The following is a 21,548-nucleotide window of genomic DNA, read 5'->3' as shown; positions in this document are numbered from 1 at the left end:
TCGGGGGGGCGGGGTTGGGGGCGGGGAGAGGCTTCCGGGGGCCAAGGGGCGGGGCCTGGGGAAGGGAATAGCGGGGCTGGGAGGCCCGGGGCCGGAGCGGGAAACGGGGGGCGGGGCCGGGGCTGGGGGCGGGGCCTGGGCGGGGCCGGGCGTGGGTCTGGGGACTGGACGGAGGAGCCGGAAAGGAGGAAGGGGGAGGGACAGGGCGGAGAGCGGCTTCCCCGACCCGCCGAGGGAGAGGGACTGGGAGGGGACAGAGGGTGTGGGGGACAGGGCGGAGGGAGGGGGAGGGGGCTTCCGGCCAGAGGCGGACGGGAGGGGACGCGGGCGGGGCCGGAGGGCGGGACCGGGGTGGGGCAGGACGAGCAAGCGCCCCAGGCTCTGGCGGCTTGCTCCTTTGAGGTTTCCTGACTCGAGAGGGCAGGGGTCGCGGGTCTGGCCCACGCGGTCCTGGGCTGCCCAGAGATGGGGGCACCAAGAGGCTCCTCCTCTTTCCTCCCCGACGCTGGGGCAGTGGCGAAGATCTGGTCCTCTTCTCCCAGGAACCTCCTCGCAGGGCCGGGCCCGGACGTCGCGTCCGGTCCGGGTGATCGGGTAACGGGAAGACTTGGGGCTGGGAATCTGGACCTCGGGGTCTCTTGGGGGGGGGGGGGTCTACCGCTGATTCTCAGGGGTCCCCAAATGCAGTGTTCTCCTGCCCTCGTTGGACGTTGCACAGAGCTGTTCTCCCTGGTTCCTATATCCGAGGGTCACCCTCCACCTCCCACCCCCATCCAGCGGTGATCTTGCAGCCTGGACAGCCTTGCTGGGAGTGGAGTGTTAACACCGTGCGCCCTCATTTTACATTTGGAGAAACAGAGGGCCAGAGAAAGAAAGTGACTGGCTACATCCCAGCCGCCAGCACCGTCCCTGCCCCTTCGCTCTCAGCTCTCCTAACCAGCCCTGCCCAAGCTTGCTTCAGCAGGAAGAATTAAGTATATGTGGGATCAGTGGTGACCTCCTTTGGCTCTGGCTGCTATAGCAGCAGCTGCACCAGTTGACCAAGTTCCCTTTCACTGCCTTCTGCTGGCCCTCAGGCCCCTAAGCCACTTACAGCCCTGCATGGAAAAGGGTAGCCTGAGGCCCAAGGGGGAGGAAGATGGGGGCATACTTTTTCTTTATGCCTCGGCCTGGGTTCCTTCATCTAAAAGGATCTGAGAAAGTCAATATATGTGGCAACCTCTTGCAGCTACCCCATGGTTTTATTCCCTCAATATGGTTTATATTGGTTTACTCCCTCTCCAGAGCTGGGCACCCCAGGACTCAGGACTCAGAAGATCCTGTATCTGGAAACTCAGATTCCACCTGCAGGAGACCAGAGACCCTGGGGAATTCATGTTGTTGCACAAAAGCAGCTCATGGTTGGGGTAAGATCAGTTTTCATATCCAGCAAGCTCTCTGTCACTTTTGGGAGTGAGCCACTGACAGGCACTTTGGCATCAGTTTCCCCAGCCCAGCCCATGCCGGCCCTCTAGTTGTTGCCTCCACACCACATGCATTCATTCAACACAAATATTTTATTTGCCTTAATTGTTTGTCAGTCCTTACACTAATGGCTGGAAGATAATGGCCCGGTCCTCGATCAGGAGAGAAAGGCATGTAAACAGATGAGAAAAACCATATGTTAAATGTGAGGGTAAATGTATGTAGGAAGAGCACCAAAACCAGGACAAAGGGGCAAGATGGGCATTCTAGGCAGAGGGGAGAGTAGAGGCATGGCAAAGAGGCATGAAACCGTGTGTGTGTGTGTGTGTGTGCGCGCGCGTGCCAGAGTGCGTGCCAGCCAGACTGGAGAAGCAGACAGCTCAGTGTAGCAAGGGCCTTGGCTGTGTTGAGAGGACTGTATTTTAACCTCAGGACAAGCGGAAGTCATTGAAAGTTTCTGGCTGTGGACGTGCTGGAGTCTGTTTTGCATGTACACCATTTTATCAACAAAATTTATTGAGGGCTTTTGAAGTGGGGTGCTTTCCAATACTTCATCCTGGCATTTGTTCACTCAAAATAATTTAGGGAGCCTCTGTCATCTGCTCACTGTACTAAACTCCTCACATGTACCTCATTTAATCTTCACAAAAGTGGATAATGACCCACGAGATAGGTACAATTGTTATCTTCATTGAACAGATCTTGAATCCAAGGCTTAGACCTGTTTCAGGTCCCTTGACTGGTGAGTGGTGGTGCAAGGATTCAAGCCTTGCCCGACTCCAGACTCTGTGCTCTCTACTAAATGTTTTGGCAGCATTGTATGACCAGGCCACACAGGATCTGGGCCCTGCCTTGGAGGGCTGCAGAGCCAGTAGGACGGCAGACAAGTCCTCAGAAAGGCTCTGATGAAAGAGTACACAGTGTGTGATGAGAGCTGCTTCCCAGACAAAGGGCTGGAGTGACTTCAGTGTAGCCTCCCTGCCCAGTGGGGTGTCTGCTTCTCCGTCTCCCCCTGCTTGTGCCCTCTCTCTCACTTGCTCACTCTCTCTTAAATAAAGTCTTAAAAAGAGAGAGAGTAAGGTAGGGGAGGTTAGGGGAAAGTGGTTAACGGTACAAACTTGCAGTTATAGGTAAATAAGTCCTAGGGTATAACGTACAACATGATGCCTGTAGTTAGTACTGTTGTTACGGTATATAGAGAAGATACTAAGAGAGTAGATCCTAAGAGTTCTCACCATAAGGAGAAATATGTTTTCTTATGTTTTTATTGGGTCTGTATGAGATGGTGGATGTTAACTAAACCTACTGTGGTAATCATTTCACAATATATTTAAATATATGGATATTTCAGCTGAGACCTGAAAGATGAGACAGAGACAGCCCCAAAAAGAGTGAGGTGGAAGGTATTTCCTTTTCTTTTTTTCTTTCAAACAAATACTTTCATTATTATTTTTAAAAAGATTTTATTTATTTATTTGACAGAGAGAGAGAGCACAGGCAGGGGGAACAGCGGGCAGAGGGAGAGGAAGCAGGCTTCCTGTGGAGCTGGGAGCCCGACTCGGGGCTCCATCCCAGGACCCTGGGATCGTGACCTGAGCTGAAGGCAGACACTCAACTGACTGAGCCACCCAGGCACCCCTATTTTTTTAAGTAAACTCTACCCCCAACTTCAGGCTTGAACTCACCACTCCGAGATCAAGAGTTGCATTCTTTCCAGACTGGGCCAACCAGACACCCTGGAGGAAGGTATTTCATGCAGAGGAAAAAAACTAGCGCAAAGACCTGGGCATAGGGATGGGCTTTGGGTATACAAGGAGCACCAAGAAGGCCAGTGTGACAGAGACACAGTGAGTAAGGGAAGAAAGTGGTAGACTTGAGTTCACAGTGGAAGAAGGGGAGGGAGTTGGTCTCAGGCTGTGGTAAGGACTATGGATTTTATTCTAAGAGGAGTTGCCTAGAGAGGCATCGAGGGCTTGAAAGTAGCAAAATGTGTTTATATGTTTGAAAAGATCCCATCTGCTGCTATTTGGAGAAAGGATTGAATTGTAGGGGGTTGGAGTGGAAGCCAGGAAGCCAGTGACATTAGGAGACTTACTACTGTAATCCAGGGAGAGAAGACAGGCTGCTAGCTCTACGGTGTGGGGTGGGGATGGAGGGAATGATCCAAAATACCTCTTGGAGGCAGAAACAGGTTTTGATGGTGGATTAGATGTGGTAAGTAAAGAAGGAATCAAGAATATGATGTGGGTTTTTTGGGGCACCTGGGTGGCTCAGTCAGTTAAACGTCTGCCTTGGGCTTGGGTCGTGATCTCAGGGTCCTGGGATCAAGCCCCACATTAGGCTCTCTATTCGGTGGGGAGCCTGCTTCTCCCTCTCCTGCTCCCCCTGCATGTACTCTCTCTCTCTGTGTCAAATAGATAAATCTTCAAAAAATATATATATATGATGTGGGTTTTTAACTTGAGCTAAATGGTGGGGCATATACTGAGATGAAGACAGGAGAAAAACAGGTTTATATGGTGTTGGAGAAGGAGATTAAACCTGTTCTGGAGAAAGTGAGTTTCACATGTCTGCTAGAAATCTGTGTGGTGAGTGATATCAGGAGGACAAACAGAGACAGAGTTGGGAGTTCAGGGGAGAAAGGCAGGCTAGAGATATAATATTGGGAATCAGCATGCAGCTGATAATCAAGCCATGGGATTGGAAAAGATAGAAAAAGAAAAAAGAAGTCCTCACACATTGACAGGTCTCCGTGGAGAAAAGGGGCTAGCAAAGGATACCTATATGGAACAGACAATAAGTTTGAAGAAGCAAGGGAAGTGTGCTGTGGAAAGAGAAGAGAGGATTTCAAGGAGGGAGGGTCACCTGTACCAGAGGTTTAATAAAATGAGTGTCAGCTACCTGGTGATGAAGCAATGCCAGGTGAAGTAGTGCTCTGGAAGCTGGAAGACCCTTTCAGCATCTCTGCAAGACTCCCTGTAAGTTTAGGGCTGTAAAGACTTTTTTTTTTCTTAAAGACTATTTTTTAGAGAAAGAGCGCGCGCGCGCAAGACAGCAGGAGCAGGGGAAGGAGCAGAGGGAGGAGCAGAGAGGGAGGGAAAAACAGACTCCCCACTGAGCTAGAAGCCTGACCCCGGGCTCCATCCTGAGACTCCAGGATCATGACCTGAGCAGAAGGTAGACGCTTAACCGACTAAGCCACTCCGGCACCCCTGTAAAGGCTCTTTTAAATGTCAAATGAAGTTACGGTCCAAAACGCATTTTGTAAACCGCTCAGTCCTGTGCTATTAATGTCACTGTTGGTTTTTATTAATGAAGCGATTAAAATTGAGACCACTGGTGAAAGAGAGCGCATGAGTTATGGAAAGAGTTCTCGAGGAGGAAACTTCATAATGACGAAAACTCGTTCCTCCTGAGAGCTTGCGTTAAAAGCAGGCTTGGGGTTAGGTGAGAGATCCGGGAGCAGGGCTGAGCTTCTTTGCTAATTGACCCTGCCCCGGCAGCACTGAGCAGAACTCTGAGGATGCCAAAGACTGCCCAAAGCCGGGAAGGAGGAAGTCCGGCCCCAGAGTGAAAGCCCTCTGGCTCCGCCTCCCTCCTCCCCGGACCAATCAGGATCCAACTGACGGTACCGCGGCGCAGGGACCGGGGAAGAGGGCGGAGCCTGGGGACCGTTAATCAACTGCTAAGCCCGATCCAGTTATTCATTCCATTCCTTTCCCTACAAGGACTCATTGTTGCTACTCCTACAAACCACCACTTTGGAAAAATCTCTGGCAGTTTCATATACACCTAAATGTACACCTATTCAATGACCCAGCAGTATTTTTTAAGATTTATTTATTTTAGAGAGAGAGTGCAGGGGTGAGGGGCAGAGGGAGAGGAAGAGAGAAACTTAAGCAGACTCGTGCTGAGCATGGAGCCAGACTTGGGGCTCCATCCCACTACCCTGAGATCACGACCTGGGCGGGAGCCAAGAGTCAGAGGCTTAATGGACTGTGCTACCCCTGATGACCCAGTAATTTCTCACTGAGGTATTTATTTCTTAAAAAGTAAAGAATAAATCCATAGAAAGCCCAGATATCCATCCACAGGAAAATGGATAAACTAGTAAACTAGTATATTCATACAATGGAATACTACTAGTAATAAAAAGGAACCAACTACTGATAAAGCAACATGCATGAATTTGATTTGGGGAAATCATGCTCAGTGAAGGAAACCTGTACACACAAGAATCCATATTGTATGATTCCGTTTATAAGAAATTTTAAAACAAACTAAATCTGTGGTGAAAACAAAATCAAAAGCAGAGCTGCCTAAGGATTGAGGATGGGGAATGACTAGGTAGGAAGTGACATTAGGAAACTTTCTAGGTGATGATAATGTTCTTAGAACTTTGTGCAATGAAGGAAATGTCCTAAATCTGTGTTGTCCAATACAGTAGCTTCTAGCCACATGTGGCTATTGAGCGTTTGAAGTGTGGCCTGGGTGGCTCAGTCATTAAGCTCAGTCATTAAGCATCTGTCTTCAGCTCAAGTTGTGCTCCCAGAGTCCTGGGATAGAGCCCTGCATCAGACTCTCTGCTCGCTGAGCCTGCTTCTCCCTCTCCCTCTGCCTGCTCCCTGTGCTTGTGTTCTCTCTCTGTCAAATAAATAAAAATAAAATCTTTAAAAAAATGAATTTTAAATTTCATTTAATTTTAATTAATTTGAATTTAAAATTAACCACATGTGACTAGTGGCTACCATATTGGACAGCACAGTTTATATCCTGATAAGAGCTTGGGCTGCAATGATATCTGCATTTGTCAAAACTCTTCTCATGATAAGCCTAAGAGTTGTACATTTCACCATATGTAAAGTTTACATTAAAAAGATAAGCAGGGGCGCCTGGGTGGCATAGCGGTTAAGCGTCTGCCTTCGGCTCAGGGCGTGATCCCGGCGTTATGGGATCGAGCCCCACATCAGGCTCCTCTGCTATGAGCCTACTTCTTCCTCTCCCACTCCCCCTCCTTGTGTTCCCTCTCTCACTGGCTGTCTCTATCTCTGTCGAATAAATAAATAAAATCTTTAAAAATAAATAAATTAAGGGGCGCCTGGGTAGCGCAGTCGTTAAAGCGTCTGCCTTCGGCTCAGGGCGTGATCCTGGCGATCCGGGATCGAGTCCCACATCAGGCTCTTCCGCTATGAGCCTGCTTCTTCCTCTCCCACTCCCCCTGCTGTGTCCCCTCTCTCGCTGGCTGTCTGTCTGTCACATAAATAAATAAAATCTTTAAAAAAAAAAAATAAATAAATAAATAAATTAAAATAAAATAAAATAAAATAAAAAGATAAGCAAAAAAGAAAAGATAAGCATAGGGGCGCCTGGGTGGCTTAGTCAGTTAGCATCGACTTTGGCTTGGGTCATGATCTCAGGGTCCTGAGATGGAAGCCCACATAGGGCTCCTCACTCACCAGGGAGTCTGCTTGTCCCTCTCCCTCTGCCGCTACCCCCACTTGTGCCCTCTCTCTCTCAAATAAATAAGTAAAATATTTTTAAGATAGATAGACAAACAGACAGAGAGATAAGCATAGGGGTACTTGCCTGGCTCAGACGGTAGAGCATGCAACTCTTGATCTCAGGGTTGCGAGTTCAGACCCCACATTGGGCATGGGGCCTACTTAAGGAAGAAAAAAAGCATAAACTAGTTAATGCTATGCATGTTGAAGTGTTCAGACGTGAAATGTTCTGTTGTCCGCAACTTTAAAATGCATAACATGGATTCATAAATGTTGAGATGGACAGCTAACTAGACATGTGATAAATACGACAAAATATTAATTGTAGAATCTTGGTGGTGGGTATATGGGTGTTCACTGTAAAATTCTTTCAACCTTTCTGTATATGTTGGAATATTTTCAAAATAAAATGTTGGGGTTACCAAGGGCTGAGAGGAGAAAGGAGTGGAGAGTTATTGTCTAATGGGTACAAACGTTCTGTTTAGGATGACGAAAATTTTCTGGAAATAATGGTGGTGGTTATGCAGCATTTGAAAGTACTTCATGGCAATGAGTTGTGCACTTAAAAACAGCTAAAATGGTAAATTTTATGTATATTGTACTTTATTTTTCAAGTTTGAAAGTCAAAAGAAAAAAAAATGTTGGGGAAAAAATCCATGTGGAAGTGTCTCTGCCTTCTCTACAGGCAGTCTGGGGCACTGCACAGAGGGAAAGGGGAAGGGAGTAGGTTGTTTGTGAGTGTGCCGGGCCCATTATAAGCAAAGGGTAAAGGGAGGAGAGAACAGAGGCTTTGGAAACAGACCTGGGTTCATAATCCCGGCTCTTTCACTTTCCGACTGTACTTGTTTCTTAGCGCTGTTGCTGCTCTAACAGATTACCACAAATTTAGTGGCTTAAAACGACACAAATTTATTATCTTGAGTTCTGGAGGTCCGCAATGTGTCTCACTGGGCCAAAATCAAGAGCTGTGTTCCTTCTATAGACTCCAACGGGCAGGAACCCACTTCCTTGCCTTTTCCGGCTTCCAGAAACCTCCTGTGTTCTATGGCTTGATTCATGGCCCTTTCCTTGATCATCAAAGCCAGCAGTAACATCTACACATTTTCCTCTGTTTCTCACACTCATCTGTGCTTCTTGACCACATCTCCTTCTCTGGCTCTCCTGCCTCCCTTTCCTTTATAAGAGCCCTTGCGATTCCATTGCGCCCATCCAAACAATCCAGGATAATCTTTCCCCCTCGAGATCCTTAATTTATCACATCTGCAAAATCACTTTTGCCATGCAAGGTAACATATTCATAAATTCTGGGGATTAGGATAGGGACACCTTAGGGGGACCATTATTCTGCCTGCCACAGTCATGTTGAAAATTTCCCTATGCCCCTGGGTACGCATATGTCAAGACAGCACCTAAGAGGAACAATATTCCTCCTGATTTTTTTCCTAACAGTTTTATTGAGATATAATTCACATATCATACAATTTACCCATTTAAAGCAAACAATTCAGTGGTTTTTAGTATAGTCACAGAGCTATACAATCATCACATGTTCGTCTCTCACCATTTTTATATATGAGGAAACAAAGGCTTGAGACATTAACGAAACTAGCTCAGAGGAACCTCTAACTGGCAGGGCTGGGGCACTGCACCAGCTGTCAGGAGCTGAGTGAGATTCCAGTCCAGGCCGGGATTCCCTTCAGGAAGCTAGACTAGCCACCTGGGAGCAGTGTGGTGCAGTAAACAGCAGATGCTCACACCAGGTTAGACTTGGGTTCAAGGCTTTGTTTTGCTTATCTGCAAGCTATGTGACTTTTGGTAAAATCTGTTGAAGCCTTGGTTTCCTCATTTGAAAAATGAGGGCAGTCCAATAAATGAGGAGGCTGACTCACCTGTAAGATCCCTTCCAGCTATGTAATTCCAAGCTTCAGTGAGGGGGGAGAAAAGATAATTAAAAATAAATTCTCCGAGCATCCAGTGCAACAAAAGGGATACAAATTCCCTGAAGACAGAGGCTCACATGCTTTCTTTGTACTCCCTGAGCACCTGGCACAGGTCTTGGAATGCCTCAGCCCTGTGGGAGACAATTGCCTAAAATGACCCTTACAGAGGCAGAGAAGGGTGGAAAGAGTAGCGGGGGTGGGGGTTGAGGTGATGGTTAGGCAACCGAAGCTGCAGGCCTTGGGGTAGTCGGCCCAGGAGTGGGCAACCGCCAAGTAAAGGTAAACACGAGTGGGAGGGATCAGAGGCAGTTCTTTCCAAAGGCCAAGTTCAGCCGCTGTGTGAGGGCTAGAGCCGGGAAAAAGTGCGTTGGAGGCAGCGTTCTAAAAGCAAATCTTCAAGCCGCACTGGGTGACACAACACCACGCGTGGCTCAGCTGCTGCCCTCCGCCCCTTCCCACCTCTCCCACTGGTGCATGAGTTTTGGTAATGCTCGCCCACCACAATAAGCCTCCTTTCACCGCGGTGCGATTGGTACAGCCCAAGCTCTGGGAGTTTGAACCCAACGCAAGACACGCCCGTTGTCACGCCCCTGCCTCTGATTGGCTGGAGAATTTAAAGATCCGGCCCGTAATAGGGTGATTTTCTACTTCTAGTATTTGAAAGTTCAGACTGTCCGAGGTTCCTTAGCCGGCCGGTTTTGTTCAGCGTGTTCGTCCGAGTGCCGGTGCAAGTGAGTGTCCACGCGATCGCAGAGGTGGGAGACAGAGAGTCTGGTTTTTCAGTGGGTCTTTGCGTGAGGGTGCAGACGAGTGGGTCAGACGAAGGAAACATGGATTCCCGAGCCCCTGGGTCCCCCGTGATTTCTCTAGCCAAATATTCACCACCCAATGCCCACCTTGGAGATGGGAAGAGTCAGGGCTTGGGAATCACACTAACCCTGACTCCTACGAGTCGTTGTAACCTGTCCCAGTCTGTTTCCACTTCCGTACACGGGGAATAGTGAGATTGGCCTGGCTGCCTACAAACCACTTAAAGTATCTGGAAGACAGAAGGTCCCTGCTCATCTTTCCACCTGAGCTTCCGCTGCTTCCTTGGGAGAGGACTCAGGATTCCCTTGCCCTCCCTGGGCTTCTTGGAAGAAGGCTTCTTTTTTGTTCAGGAGCCTGCTTCCGCAGCTCTGGTCCGACAGCCGAGGCTCCCCATTCCTGGGTGCATTTGACGCTGCGCATCACCACTCTGGAAATTACTGTGTAGGGGAGTCTACGTGAATTTCGGTTGATCCCAGGTCCCTTTTACAGTCTCCGCGACCTCTTTGTGTTACCGGTGACAACCTCCGTGACCCTATGTGGCCTTGATCGGGCCCCCTATTAGGTCCACTGAGTCCTCGTGACCCCTGAGCTCCCGGCTTTTTGCAGATCTGCGGAGGCGGTGGCGATGCTGTCGGGCACCCAGGCAGCGCCAGCGGAATTCGAGGACGCGGAGCTGCGGTGCCGCGTGGCTGTGGAAGAGTTGAGCCCGGGCGGGCAGCCGCGAAAGCGCCAGGCCTTACGCACCGCGGAGCTGAGCCTGGGACGGAACGAGCGCCGCGAGTTGCTGCTGCGGCTGCAGGCGCCTGGGCCCGCGGGGCGGCCGCGCTGCTTCCCTCTGCGGGCGGCGCGCCTCTTCACGCGCTTCGCGGCGGCCGGGCGCAGCACGCTGCGGCTCCCCACCCACGGCGTTCCCGGGGCGGGCGCTGTGCAGCTGCTGCTCTCCGACTGCCCCCCGGACCGCCTGCGACGCTTCCTGCGCACGCTGCGCCTCAAGCTGGCCGCAGCCCCGGGGCCCGGGCCGGCCTCCGCCCGCGCGCAGCTGCTTGGCCCGCGGCCCCGCGACTTCGTCACCATCAGCCCCGTGCAGCCCGAGGAGCTGCGGCGCGCGGTGGCCACCCGGGTCCCGCACGCCACGCCCGTGAAGCGACCCACGGAACCCCGGGCTCAAGCCGAGCCCAGCCCTGTGAGGACAGGAAGGGGGGACGCCTCAGGGAGTGGGTGTGCCCCTAAGGTGGAAGAGACCCAGGAGGCCCCAGTTTAGGGGGGAAGCTGGAGGCAATATGGGAGGGGGTTGCTGGTTATCTCAGAGGAGATGCCCATCGGACATCTGAGTATGACAGGGATGTGGGAATTGTGCGTGTGTTCCTGAGTGCAGTCCCGGAGTAAGCTAGACTAGGAAAAGAGGGCCTACGTCACAGTAAAAGAGAAAGTAGAGAAGGAGGCCTAGAAAGGTGACTTCAGAAGAAAAGGTAGGAGGCTGTTGGGCCTGGAGAAGGAGAGGAGCTTTTGGAGAGAAGTGGTCAGCAGTGTCAGGTGCCGCCAACAGGTCTGATCAGTTCGGGTGGACAAAGTCTGGAAGGTCTTACAGTGCTTGTGAACTGGGGCAGATGGGTCACAGACCACAGGGATTTGAGACTAAGCTGGGGAGAAGAAGGAGCAAGAAAGGGCCCTGGCCAGGCAGGGTTTTGCGCTGAGGCAGGCAGGTTTGTGACAGGAAGAGAAGTGAGAAGGAAGGACCTTATGAGAGAACCAAGAGATTTAGGGAGACCAGGGGAGGGAACCAAGGGAGGATCTAGACCCACATAGGGCAGTCACCAGGGCACCAGGGATCAGTGGAGACCCAGCCATGATCCCTTCCTCGAGGAGAGACCTGGCCCCAAGTAGTTACTGGTAAGATCTCCAGGGGAACCAAGCTTCGCATGGGCTTCAAGGAGTGAAACCAGCAGAGACACAAAGGGCTACCAGCATGGCACCCAGGCTAAGAAGGGAGGGGCAATGCCTAATAGTAGTAGGAAGCCCTGAGACAGTCCTGTCCCCCCACAGGAAGCCCCAGGGTGGCCCTTGCCTGTGAAGAAGCTGAGCCTGCCCCCCACCAAACCACAGCTTTCTGAGGAACAGGCTGCTGTGCTGAGGGTTGTCCTGAAAGGCCAGAGCATCTTCTTCACTGGGAGTGCAGGTACTGGGGGGCAGTGTGTGGGGGGGCAGTGATGGGGTAAGATGGAGGAGCTGGTGAACTTGACTTTACCCTCTGCCCAGGGACAGGGAAGTCTTATCTGCTGAAGCGTATCCTGGGCTCACTGCCTCCCACAGGTACTGTGGCTACGGCCAGCACTGGGGTGGCAGCCTGCCATATCGGGGGTACCACCCTCCATGCCTTTGCAGGTAAGCGGGGATCTCAGGGGCTTGAGCTGGAAGCCAGCCAGGCCTGTGAGAAGGGAGAGGGTGTCAAGGTTGGGACAGGGCTAGGGTGTCAGGCCGAATAGTATCACTTGCAGGCATCGGCTCAGGCCAGGCTCCCCTGGCCCAGTGTGTGGCCCTGGCCCAGCGTCCAGCTGTGAGGCAGGGCTGGCTGAACTGCCAGCGGCTAGTCATCGATGAGATCTCCATGGTGGAGGCAGACCTGTTTGACAAGCTGGAAGCGGTGGCCAGGTCAGTAAATGCAATAAGCGCTGGGTTCTGGTGGTTTTCTGTATGGAACCTTCCCGCCCCAGCTCCTAAAGTACCCGGTACTCCTCTCCAGAGCTGTCCGGCAGCAGGACAAGCCATTTGGAGGGATCCAGCTCATCATCTGTGGGGACTTCCTGCAGCTGCCACCTGTAACCAAGGGCTCCCAGCCCCCGAAGTTCTGCTTTCAGGTATCACTCACCCTCTGGCCCTGCCCCCCCCCCCCAGAGTGTCTGCTCTTCTCCTTGAAACCCCTGCCTTCCCCCCACCAGGCCAAGAGCTGGAGAAGGTGTGTCCCAGTCACCCTGGAGCTGACCAAGGTGCGGAGGCAGGCAGACCAGACCTTCATCTCTCTGCTGCAGGCTGTCAGGCTGGGAAGGTGGGCACTGGTGAACAGAGAAGGGACCATGGGATGAGGATTCAAGCATGGGTCATGGAGGAGCACAGGGGCCCAGAGAAGGAGGAAAAGTGCTTCATGGCCCCATAGAAGATGGTCACTCTCTGAGCACTGGGACCCTGCCTCCTCCAAGGTTGGGTCCCCATCACCCAGTATAGAGTAGGTGTCAGGGAATATGGGCACATAGATACACAAGAAGAAATCAGAGATGTTAACACTCCTATTTCATAGATGCAGAAACAGAGGGTTCAGAAGGGTGAAGTGACTTGCCCCAGTGACTAAGTTGGGATTTGAACCTGGCCTGACTCTAAAACCCAAGTTCCTTCCACCCTTAGAGCCTGTGGGGTCACTTGGTGAGGGAGAGAGTTTGCAGGCACGATCCCACCCCAGCTAGGACAAAAAGCTGAAATGCCAGGACTACTCTAATGTGCCAGCATGCAGGAGGCCAGGAAGGCGGAAGACCAGGTAGTCCTTGAAAACCAGATTGGGACAGGATGGGGGGAGGAGGTGGTGGTAGTGAGGGACTTTCTATGCTTAGGGACCCCTGTCACAGACATATGAGGCAGCTAGGAAGGTACACAGCACACACCCGCATATGTGGGGAACAAGAGGAAGATTGAGTGGCAGAGCAAAGAGAGACGTAGGTCTTAAGTTATTCCCCCTTCTCCCATGTGATTTGCTTTTGCACCCAGGCTTTTCCATGTGGACGAAGGCTTGAGATAGAAACATAGTCTAGGGGCACCTGGCTGGCTCAGTCAGAGAAGCAAGTGGGTCTTGATCTTGGGGTTAGGAGTTTGAACCCCACATTGGGTGTAGAGATTACTTAAATAGATAAATAAATATCATCGAACATTATATCAAATACTAATGATGTACTATACATTGGCTAATTGAATTTAAATAAAAATAAACAAATAAATAACCAAACTTAAAAAAGAAAGGAAGAAATAAAGAAAAGAAACACAGGCTGGATTTTTGCCCCCAAGGCAGCAAGCAAGAGGCTAGAAGATTGTAGCCTGGAGGCCAGTCTGATTATAGTCTACCAGTATGACAGGGTATCAACATCAGTGCCTTGTCCAGGTCCTCTGAACCTCTGGCCTGTGCTCGCTTGTCATATCCAACTTCCTCAGGAGCACTGTGGTAGGAGAGTGGCGAGCTCCTACCTGGGGCCATTCACAGGAAAGGGTGCCTGCCCATGATCATTCCCCATGTCTGGGGTCCAGGTGGGGAAAGGCAAGTTGGCCAGCCTGGGGGCCAGCACATTTTGGCCTGGTGCCCCTTTTTAATCCCCAAGTCTGACCCATGGCCTACTGCTTGGGCCATATCAGCCACGTGCCCCGCCTTTCCTGGTGTTCAGGTGGGCTCTGCCCTGATAGCCCAGCCCCTACAGGTGCTCAGATGAAGTGACCCGCCAGCTCCAGGCCACAGCCTCCCACAAGGTGGGGCGAGATGGGATTGTGGCCACAAGGCTCTGCACTCACCAGGATGATGTGGCCCTCACCAATGAGAGGCGACTGCGGGAACTGCCAGGTGAACAGGGACCCAGGGCTGGGCAAGACCAGCTGGGAGGGCCCATCAGGCAGGTATCGGTCCCCCACCCCCACCCAACAGCATGGGCCCTTGGGGCCATTTGGATATTTAGGCCCCCAACCTCTCTAGCCATAAAGGCCCTTACATTTGCAGATGTAACTGTGACTTTGAGAGGCGTGACCTTGAACAGGTCAAGGTCACTGAGCCAATAAATACTGGAAGTAACACTTGAACCCAGGCCCTTGATTCCAAAGCCCCAGCCTGATCTGTCCCCACTACCACCTTCTACACCCTGGTCTAATACATGGTTTTAGAAACTGAGCCACAAGTCAGTGACTTGTAATCCGTTTGCCCAACTCTTTTTTCCTAGGTGAGGTACACAGCTTTAAGGCCATGGACAGTGACCCTGAGCAAGCCCGGACCCTGGATGCCCAGTGTCCCGTTAGCCAGATCCTTCAACTAAAGCTGGGGGCCCAGGTGAGTGGGAAGCAGAGCCAAGACCTGGGGGGCCTGGGCTTCCCGGCCTTTCCCCTCGGCCCAGGCAGCTCCATAGCCAGAGGGCCCAGCCGCGACCTCAGTGTACTCCCTCCCTCCTGCTCCCACCCGCCTTCCTATCTTCAGCCTCCCACTGCCCTCTTCTTGCCAGGCCTGGGGCACCAGCAACAATGCTTTGGACAAGCCCCTTTCCCTTGCTGAAGCTCAGTTTCTGCATCTTTATGGTGTGAGAGAGCCCTGCTTCTTCCCATGATGTTGGGCTGGGCCAAATGGGAGACTTTCCTCAGGTTCTGAAGGGCACTTAGGGGCTGGAAGAGGGGTGACAGGACCTGGGGCTATCCCTCACGATGTCGGCCTATACACATACGCCATAACAGACACAGTCATTTTTAGAGCCTTGTGATGTCCATTACCTTATTGTTCCTTACCCCCTCCTGAGGCAAACAGCAAATGTCATTCCCCTTTGACACTAGGGGCACCTGAGACCGGGGAAAATAAAGCAGCTTGCCACAGGGGTCATAGTCAGCCGGTGACAGAGTTAAGGATTAGGACTCAGTGCCTCTCCAGGAGTGCCCCCAGCCGCCTGGAATTGCCGCAGTGACTGCCGGAGCTGAGGCCAGGTGTGGGAATGGGCTGCTCTCCGTGCCTCAAGTTCGCTTTCCCTTGCAGGTGATGTTAGTAAAGAACTTAGCAGTGTCCCGGGGCCTGGTGAATGGCGCCCGGGGGGTGGTCGTCGGGTTCGAGACCGAGGGGAGAGGTGAGCGATGGGAGACCAGTCCTACTGCTTGGGTTTGCAGCGACCCTGGGGTACATGCGAGGAGAAGCTAGGATGATGGGGTAAGGCCTGCTCTCACCCCACGCCTCCCTCAGGGCTGCCCCGGGTGCGCTTCCTGTGCGGAGTCACCGAGGTCATCCATGCTGACCGCTGGACAGTGCAGGCTACTGGGGGCCAGCTCCTCAGCCGGCGGCAGCTGCCCCTCCAGCTGGCCTGGGCAATATCCATCCACAAGAGCCAGGTGAGCAGCCAGCGCGGGGGCAGGGACGGGGCAGGGCGGACGGGGGACAGGACAGGCCTGGAGTTGAAGGGGGTTTTGGAAGGCTTTATGGAGGTTGGGCTTGCCCTGGACAGAAAGCTCCAGACCCGTGGAAGCATTAGCCTTTCTCTTGTGCGTTTCCCATCCTGCTTCCTCTCCCTTTCCCAGACACATACTCTTCCCTCCGTCCTCTCCTTTCCTGCCATTTCCTGAGCCACTACCAGATGTTAAATTTAATCCTGACAACTGTATGAGGTACCGATGTCATAATCAGTCCTGTTTTACAGAAGGGGAAACCAAAGCTCAGAGTGGTTAAGTAAGTTGTCCAAAGGTCACCCAGAGAGTGAGAGGAAGAGCCAGGATTTATTTCCATGCCTGTCTGACCCAGGCCTGAGCCCTTTCCTTTGCCCCCATCCCTCTACTGTAATTCTCGATCTGTGTCTCTTGGACTGTGTCTACTCAGACAGCCCGTGGTTGTCAATCTGTCTCTGCCTTGAGAATCCGTGGACTGGCTAAAGAGAACCAGGGGCAGTTGCTGGACCAGTGTAGGGAGAGTCAAGCTCTTGTGGACAAGGGATTTCAGCTGAGGTGCTCTAGCTCCTTCCTCCATTTCCCCCAGGGCATGTCCCTGGACTGCGTGGAGATCTCTCTGGGCCGTGTGTTTGCCAGTGGCCAGGCCTACGTGGCCCTTTCCCGGGCCCGCAGCCTGCAGGGCCTGCGTGTGCTGGACTTTGATCCCACGGTGGTTCGCTGTGACCCCCGCGTGCTGAGCTTCTATGCCGCCCTGGGGAGGGGCAGGGGCCTCAGCCTGGTAAGAGGGAGTCTCCTGATGGTGGGTCATGTGGCGTGGGAAGCCTGGGAACTAGGACGTAGGGACGGCCAAGGGACTGTGGGGTAGGGGTGACAGAGCCTCCTCTGGCTCTGCTGGGAGCAGGGGCAAGAGGAAGGAGATGCTGGCCCCTAGGCTGTGGCCCTGGGGGACAGTATGAGTCCATGACTGGGTTTCTCTGTCTCTGATTCAGAAGTCTCCAAACGATGATGAGGCAGCCTCAGACCAGGAGAATGAGGACCCAAACCTTTGAGCCTCAAAGAGAAGACAAATGATGGTCTCCCCTTCTTCCTCCTCCCTGGTGGACCAGGGCCCCTGGAGATATCTGGGGGAGGATAGCCAGTGTCTCTTTCTTCCTTCGTTAGGGCTCTCAGCCTCCTGGCAGGGTGCAAGGGAGAGCACTTCCTACCCATTTGCCAGCTGTGCGTCAGTTTCTCCCCGGGCCCTGGGTGAGCTGCTTCCAGGGACAGGAGTAACCCTTGCCGGGCCAGTTGGGAAAGGGCCTATGGTGGCAGCTGGTGTTCTAGAATGAAGCTGTCTGTGAGGGCTGGCCCAGGGCCCCACGGTTGTGAATGCTGCTCTCTTTGGGCTACAGAGGAGAGAGGCAGTGAAGACAGGTACTCCAGGAGCAGGAGCAGGCTACAGGAGCCCTGGACTGGGAGACTCAGGCCAAGTACAGGCCCCAAAAAGAGAAGGGAACCTGGGGTTACTGTGACAGCTAGGCCCAGGCTAGCAGAGGCCAGGACAAACCCCCTCCTGAGCCTAACCTGAGAACACACAATGCAAACCAAGTCCCTGTATCTTAAGCTCCTTTCTGGGAGGAGAAATAGTATTTAGGCGTGTTGAGATGGATGTTCTCAGATTACGTTTATTTAGGCCAAATAAACTTGTGAGTTGTGTAAGGACCGTGAGTTGAGTCTTCTGCTCTCTTTAAGAAGGCCTCCCTGCCTGGGGCACGGGCTATACCTGTGGCCAGGGCCCTCTCCCCATGGCTGCACACAGAGGTGTTTGCTTACATCACAACACCCTTATGTGAGCTTTTGTTAGGATCACTGGTTATTTGGAAAGCTGAGTTACCAGAGACTGGTGACTCACAGTGAAATGACGAGGTGAATCACTGTTGCGCAGGGGGCAGACAAGGACACAGGAGAGAATTCACATGGCAGGAAATGGGCCTGTCAGAACCTCTGAATGCTGGGGTCTCGGTCGCAACTTTCTCACTTTGCACCTTGCTGGGTGGGGCTCCAGCTTGAACGTTGTGTTGGGGAAGGGATCACCAACAAACTAGCTTCAGATGGGGCGCCTGGGTGGCTAAGTTGGTTCAATGTCTGCCTTTGGCTCAGGTCATGATCCCAGGGTCTGGGAGCGAGGCCTGCATCAGGCTCCCGGCTCAGCGGGGAGTCTGCTTCTCCCTCTCCCACTCCCCCTGCTTGTGTTTCCTCTCTCTCTGTGTCAAATAAATAAATAAAATCTTAAAACAAATAAACAAACAAAACTAGCTTCAGTTGATCAAAGAGTCTGATGGAAACTGTTTAGGGGTGCTTGCAGTTTGGCTAAAACTAGGTTCCCTGGTTATGAGTAAAATGTATTTTAAATGTAAAAGCAACGATGGTAAGAGGTGGGAAAACTTGCTGCTTGCAGGAAGACATGACATGACATGACATGACATGACATGACATGACATGACATCTGGGCATCTGAGGGCATTTATCCTGGTCTTCCAAAGGCCAGCAGAGGCCCTGGCACCCAGAGCAGGTGCTCAAGGAGTGGGGATCGTGGATAGGGCAGCTCGGTGCTGTGGTGTTTCTGAGGGGCTACAGGGCCTCAGATGTTCCCTGTGGGCTTCCTGGAGGAGGCTGGGCTACAACCTGTGGAGAGTTTGACTGATGGTCAAGGGACAGACCTGGCTTTGCACCTCATCTTGCCACTCCCCAGCTGTGTGACTTTTGGCATGTTACACAACCTCTCTGGGGGTTTCCTCATCTCTAAAGCGCAGGTGGTAACTGTGACTTTCATGTGGGGTTGTCGGGAGAAAGGCCAGCCACGGGGCAGGAGCTGTCATTAACATTCACAATCACGAATGATGATCACCATGATGTCTGCAGAGCGCGGTGTTGTCTGGTTCCTTCACTCCTTTGGCAGACAAGGTGTGGAGGCTCGGAGGGGGCCAGCCTTGGCCCTGGACGACACCTGCATGTCTCACTTGTCACCACTCTTCCTGATCTTGAGGAGTTGATTGTTTTTCTGTAGCTTGAACCCTTTTCTCTGCCCCAAATAGAAGACAGCCCCTAGGAGAAGCCAAGCCCATCAGGGTGACCCCCCACCCCCACCCAACAAGTGGGCAACCATGGAGGCCCTTAAATGCGGTGCCGTTTGGAAGTCAGTGTTTCCCATCTGCCCAGATGCCCTATCCCTCCTCGCGGGTCCAGCCGTGAGCAGGTGTCCCCAGGGCCCTGCCCTACGACGGGCTTACAGTCTAGTTGCACCTTGCTTTTTTCCCTCCTTCCAGTTATCACAGTTTGGCGACCATCCAGTTCAGCACAGATAGCATGGTCTTGGGCTTCCTAGCAGCCCTGCACCCTCTGGGGTTCTTGGATGGAAACAGAAGAACCTGACTCAAGATAAAAGCAGGAAAGGAAGGTAATGGAAGGCTAGCTCGAGGAGCTGATATGAAGCCCAGAAACCCAGGCTTGGCTACACATGAGAACCAGGGAGGCTAGAACTAATGGCAGGAGTGCAGTTGGGCAGAGCTGGCTGAGAGGAGCTCTGTGGCCACCCCCAGACACAGGCACGGCCATCAGGGAGGGAGTCCTGTACTCTTCTGCCTCCTTGCTTTACTCAGTCCATACCTAAAGGCAGGTGCAAGGATGTGGATGGTTGAGCTTGGTCTCCTGTGCAGGTCCTGCAGCTCCCTAGCAGGAGGCTGGATATGCCATCAAGGTGCAAGAGGGACCAGGGCTTTTGCCAAGAGAGGAATCTCCCATCATCCCCCAGAGCCAGGCTGTTGAAGATGTTTGAAGGTCCTGGTGATACAGTTCTTTCTTCTGCATCCTCTCCCCACCCCCTCCTCTCTGACCCAGCCCTCTACACACACTGCTGAACCCCGCCCCACCACCCCCAGCTTCTTCCCCTCACCCAGGGACTGATTTCAGCTTTCTCTGGTCTCATATGGACTTGCCTTGTCGTCCTCATGGAACTCCCTGTATACCAGAAAGTCCTGACCTTAGCAATCCCTTCTTCTCGTGAAGATGCTCTCCAGAAGGCCCCAGAGAAAGGCACACGTGTCCCCTGTGAGGAGGAGCTGCCCTCAGGCCAGAGCATGTGAGGGGCACGTGCAAGGAACCTCACAGTTCTTAATGTTCTTGACGTCTTATTTAACTTCATACCTGGATCCCTGAAGGTGTAGGGAAACCCCATCTCAGTCAGATTTGAGGGCTCCCCACCCACACCCCTAGGGTCGCACAGGCAGGGAATAGGGCTTGCAAGAGCAGGCTTCTCATGTCCATGGCCTCATGGTGGCTGGTGGCTGCAGACACCCACAGTGACAGGCATCCATAGGCCTTAACTCTGCCCGGGCCCTAGGGAAAGGTAAGGGCTGGGGAAAGGTCATCGCCTCTCCAGGGGCCTCCCTCTCTGCCCTCGGGAGCCCTGCCACCTCTTTGTGGTGCTCCCAGGGGGCCCTGTGATCACTCGCCCCTCCCTAGTCTCGGGGACTCTCCTCTCTCTACGTCTCCTTCCCCCACCATAGTCACTTCAAGGAATTGGAAGCAAAAGCCAGAGGAGTGTCTTCTCAGGTAGCCTCTGGATTTGAGGCAAAGAAGCACAAAGGCCTCGTGACCCTGCTTAGAATAATGGGGGCAGGGGTGGATGGATAAGTATGGGCAGAACAATAGAGAAAATACCTCCAGTAATCACTGTCATTCTGGGATAAAAGAGACTTCCTGCCCATCCTGTGTGTTCATTCGTCGGTTATTCCACAAATATTTATCGAGAGCCTCTAATATCCCAGGTGGTGGGCTAGATACTGGAGACCCCCCAGTAAACCAGAGTGACATGGCCCTGGGATACTTCCAGTGGGTAAAGAGAGGCAGATTATAAATAACAAGCTAAATGATGAAATAATAAGAGCGTGCCCATGGATGAGGAGAGCTCACTTAGAGGGTGGGGGGAGAAAGGGACTGTGAAGTAGGTGCCTTCTCCCTGCACACCTCCCTGACTTGGGCTGTAGGTTTCTCGCCTGAAATGCCCAGATTAACCCCGCAGGACTCACCTCAAACATCACCTCTGTTCCCGGGATCTAGCCCTGCCCCTTTCTAGAAGAATGGTTCCAGTCTCTGAGCACACGCATTGTGTGGTCCTTGCCTGTGGGTCTGCCTCCTGCACCAGAAAGTTCTTCAGAACAGGACTGAGGCCCCTGCACGTGGCCTGGGGCAGGCCGACAGCACGGAATGAATAACACAATGAAAGAAGGCAGGGAGCCTGCAGTTAGGAGACCACAGGGCTTTGCACCTGCCTGAGCATGCTGCCCTGGGAAAGGGGGGTGCCTGTGCCACTGCTCAGGAGACCCCTGGCCTTCTGTCTCCTCTCTGGTTGCCTAGTATTGGGGATTTCCCATTCTTCTCCCCTCCACTCTCCAGAGGAAGGCTGGAGAGCAGTTAGCAGGTGGACAAGTTGGAGAAAGGCATTTAGGAAAAGGGAACTGCGTAGTACAGAGGCACAGAGGGACGAAAGACGGAGCTCGAGGTTTGCTTTATTAGACTTGAAAGCAAGACAAAACGGCAGCTGGGGGAGTCAGGCATAAACCTGAGGGTGCTCAACACAGGGAGGGGGCGGGCGGAACCCCTCTGGGGGCGAGAGGGGCTCCTGTGAGTCCCACTTCCTGCT

General features: G+C 52.7%; 1 protein-coding gene across 2 annotated transcripts; it reads left to right on the top strand.

Moving 5' to 3' along the window:
- Positions 1-360: 360 nt before the first annotated feature.
- On the top strand, positions 361-18,159 carry PIF1 (PIF1 5'-to-3' DNA helicase). 2 transcript variants are annotated; one of them, XM_048222289.2, is made up of 14 exons: positions 361-594; positions 1,285-1,406; positions 10,322-10,898; positions 11,759-11,891; positions 11,972-12,097; positions 12,211-12,364; positions 12,456-12,570; positions 12,652-12,758; positions 14,167-14,306; positions 14,677-14,783; positions 15,471-15,558; positions 15,672-15,817; positions 16,455-16,646; positions 16,858-18,159. In XM_048222289.2, exons 1-14 carry the CDS (start codon positions 466-468, stop codon positions 16,915-16,917), a joined length of 2,196 nt encoding a protein of 731 aa, XP_048078246.1. In that variant the 5' UTR covers positions 361-465; the 3' UTR covers positions 16,918-18,159. The 2 variants fall into 2 exon arrangements, with proteins under 2 accessions (XP_048078246.1, XP_057159629.1); XM_057303646.1 differs by lacking the exon at positions 361-594 and adding an exon at positions 9,560-9,636 and having other exon boundaries at positions 624-1,406.
- Positions 18,160-21,548: the final 3,389 nt, after the last annotated feature.

The sequence above is a fragment of the Ursus arctos genome, unplaced genomic scaffold (assembly GCF_023065955.2).
Source record: "Ursus arctos isolate Adak ecotype North America unplaced genomic scaffold, UrsArc2.0 scaffold_28, whole genome shotgun sequence".
Taxonomy (NCBI): Eukaryota; Metazoa; Chordata; class Mammalia; order Carnivora; family Ursidae; genus Ursus; species Ursus arctos.
The sequence above is the reverse complement of the archived record's forward strand: the minus strand, read 5'-3'. Positions and strand labels throughout refer to the sequence as shown.

What these genes read in the sequence shown, in the direction of transcription:
- PIF1 (XM_048222289.2), top strand. Translation starts at nt 466, where the DNA reads ATGGGGGCACCAAGAGGCTCCTCCTCTTTCCTCCCCGACGCTGGGGCA. An exon ending in GCGACTGCGGGAACTGCCAG is followed by an intron (nt 14,307 to 14,676) that starts GTGAACAGGGAC and finishes CTTTTTTCCTAG; the next exon opens with GTGAGGTACACAGCTTTAAG. An exon ending in AACTAAAGCTGGGGGCCCAG is followed by an intron (nt 14,784 to 15,470) that starts GTGAGTGGGAAG and finishes TTTCCCTTGCAG; the next exon opens with GTGATGTTAGTAAAGAACTT.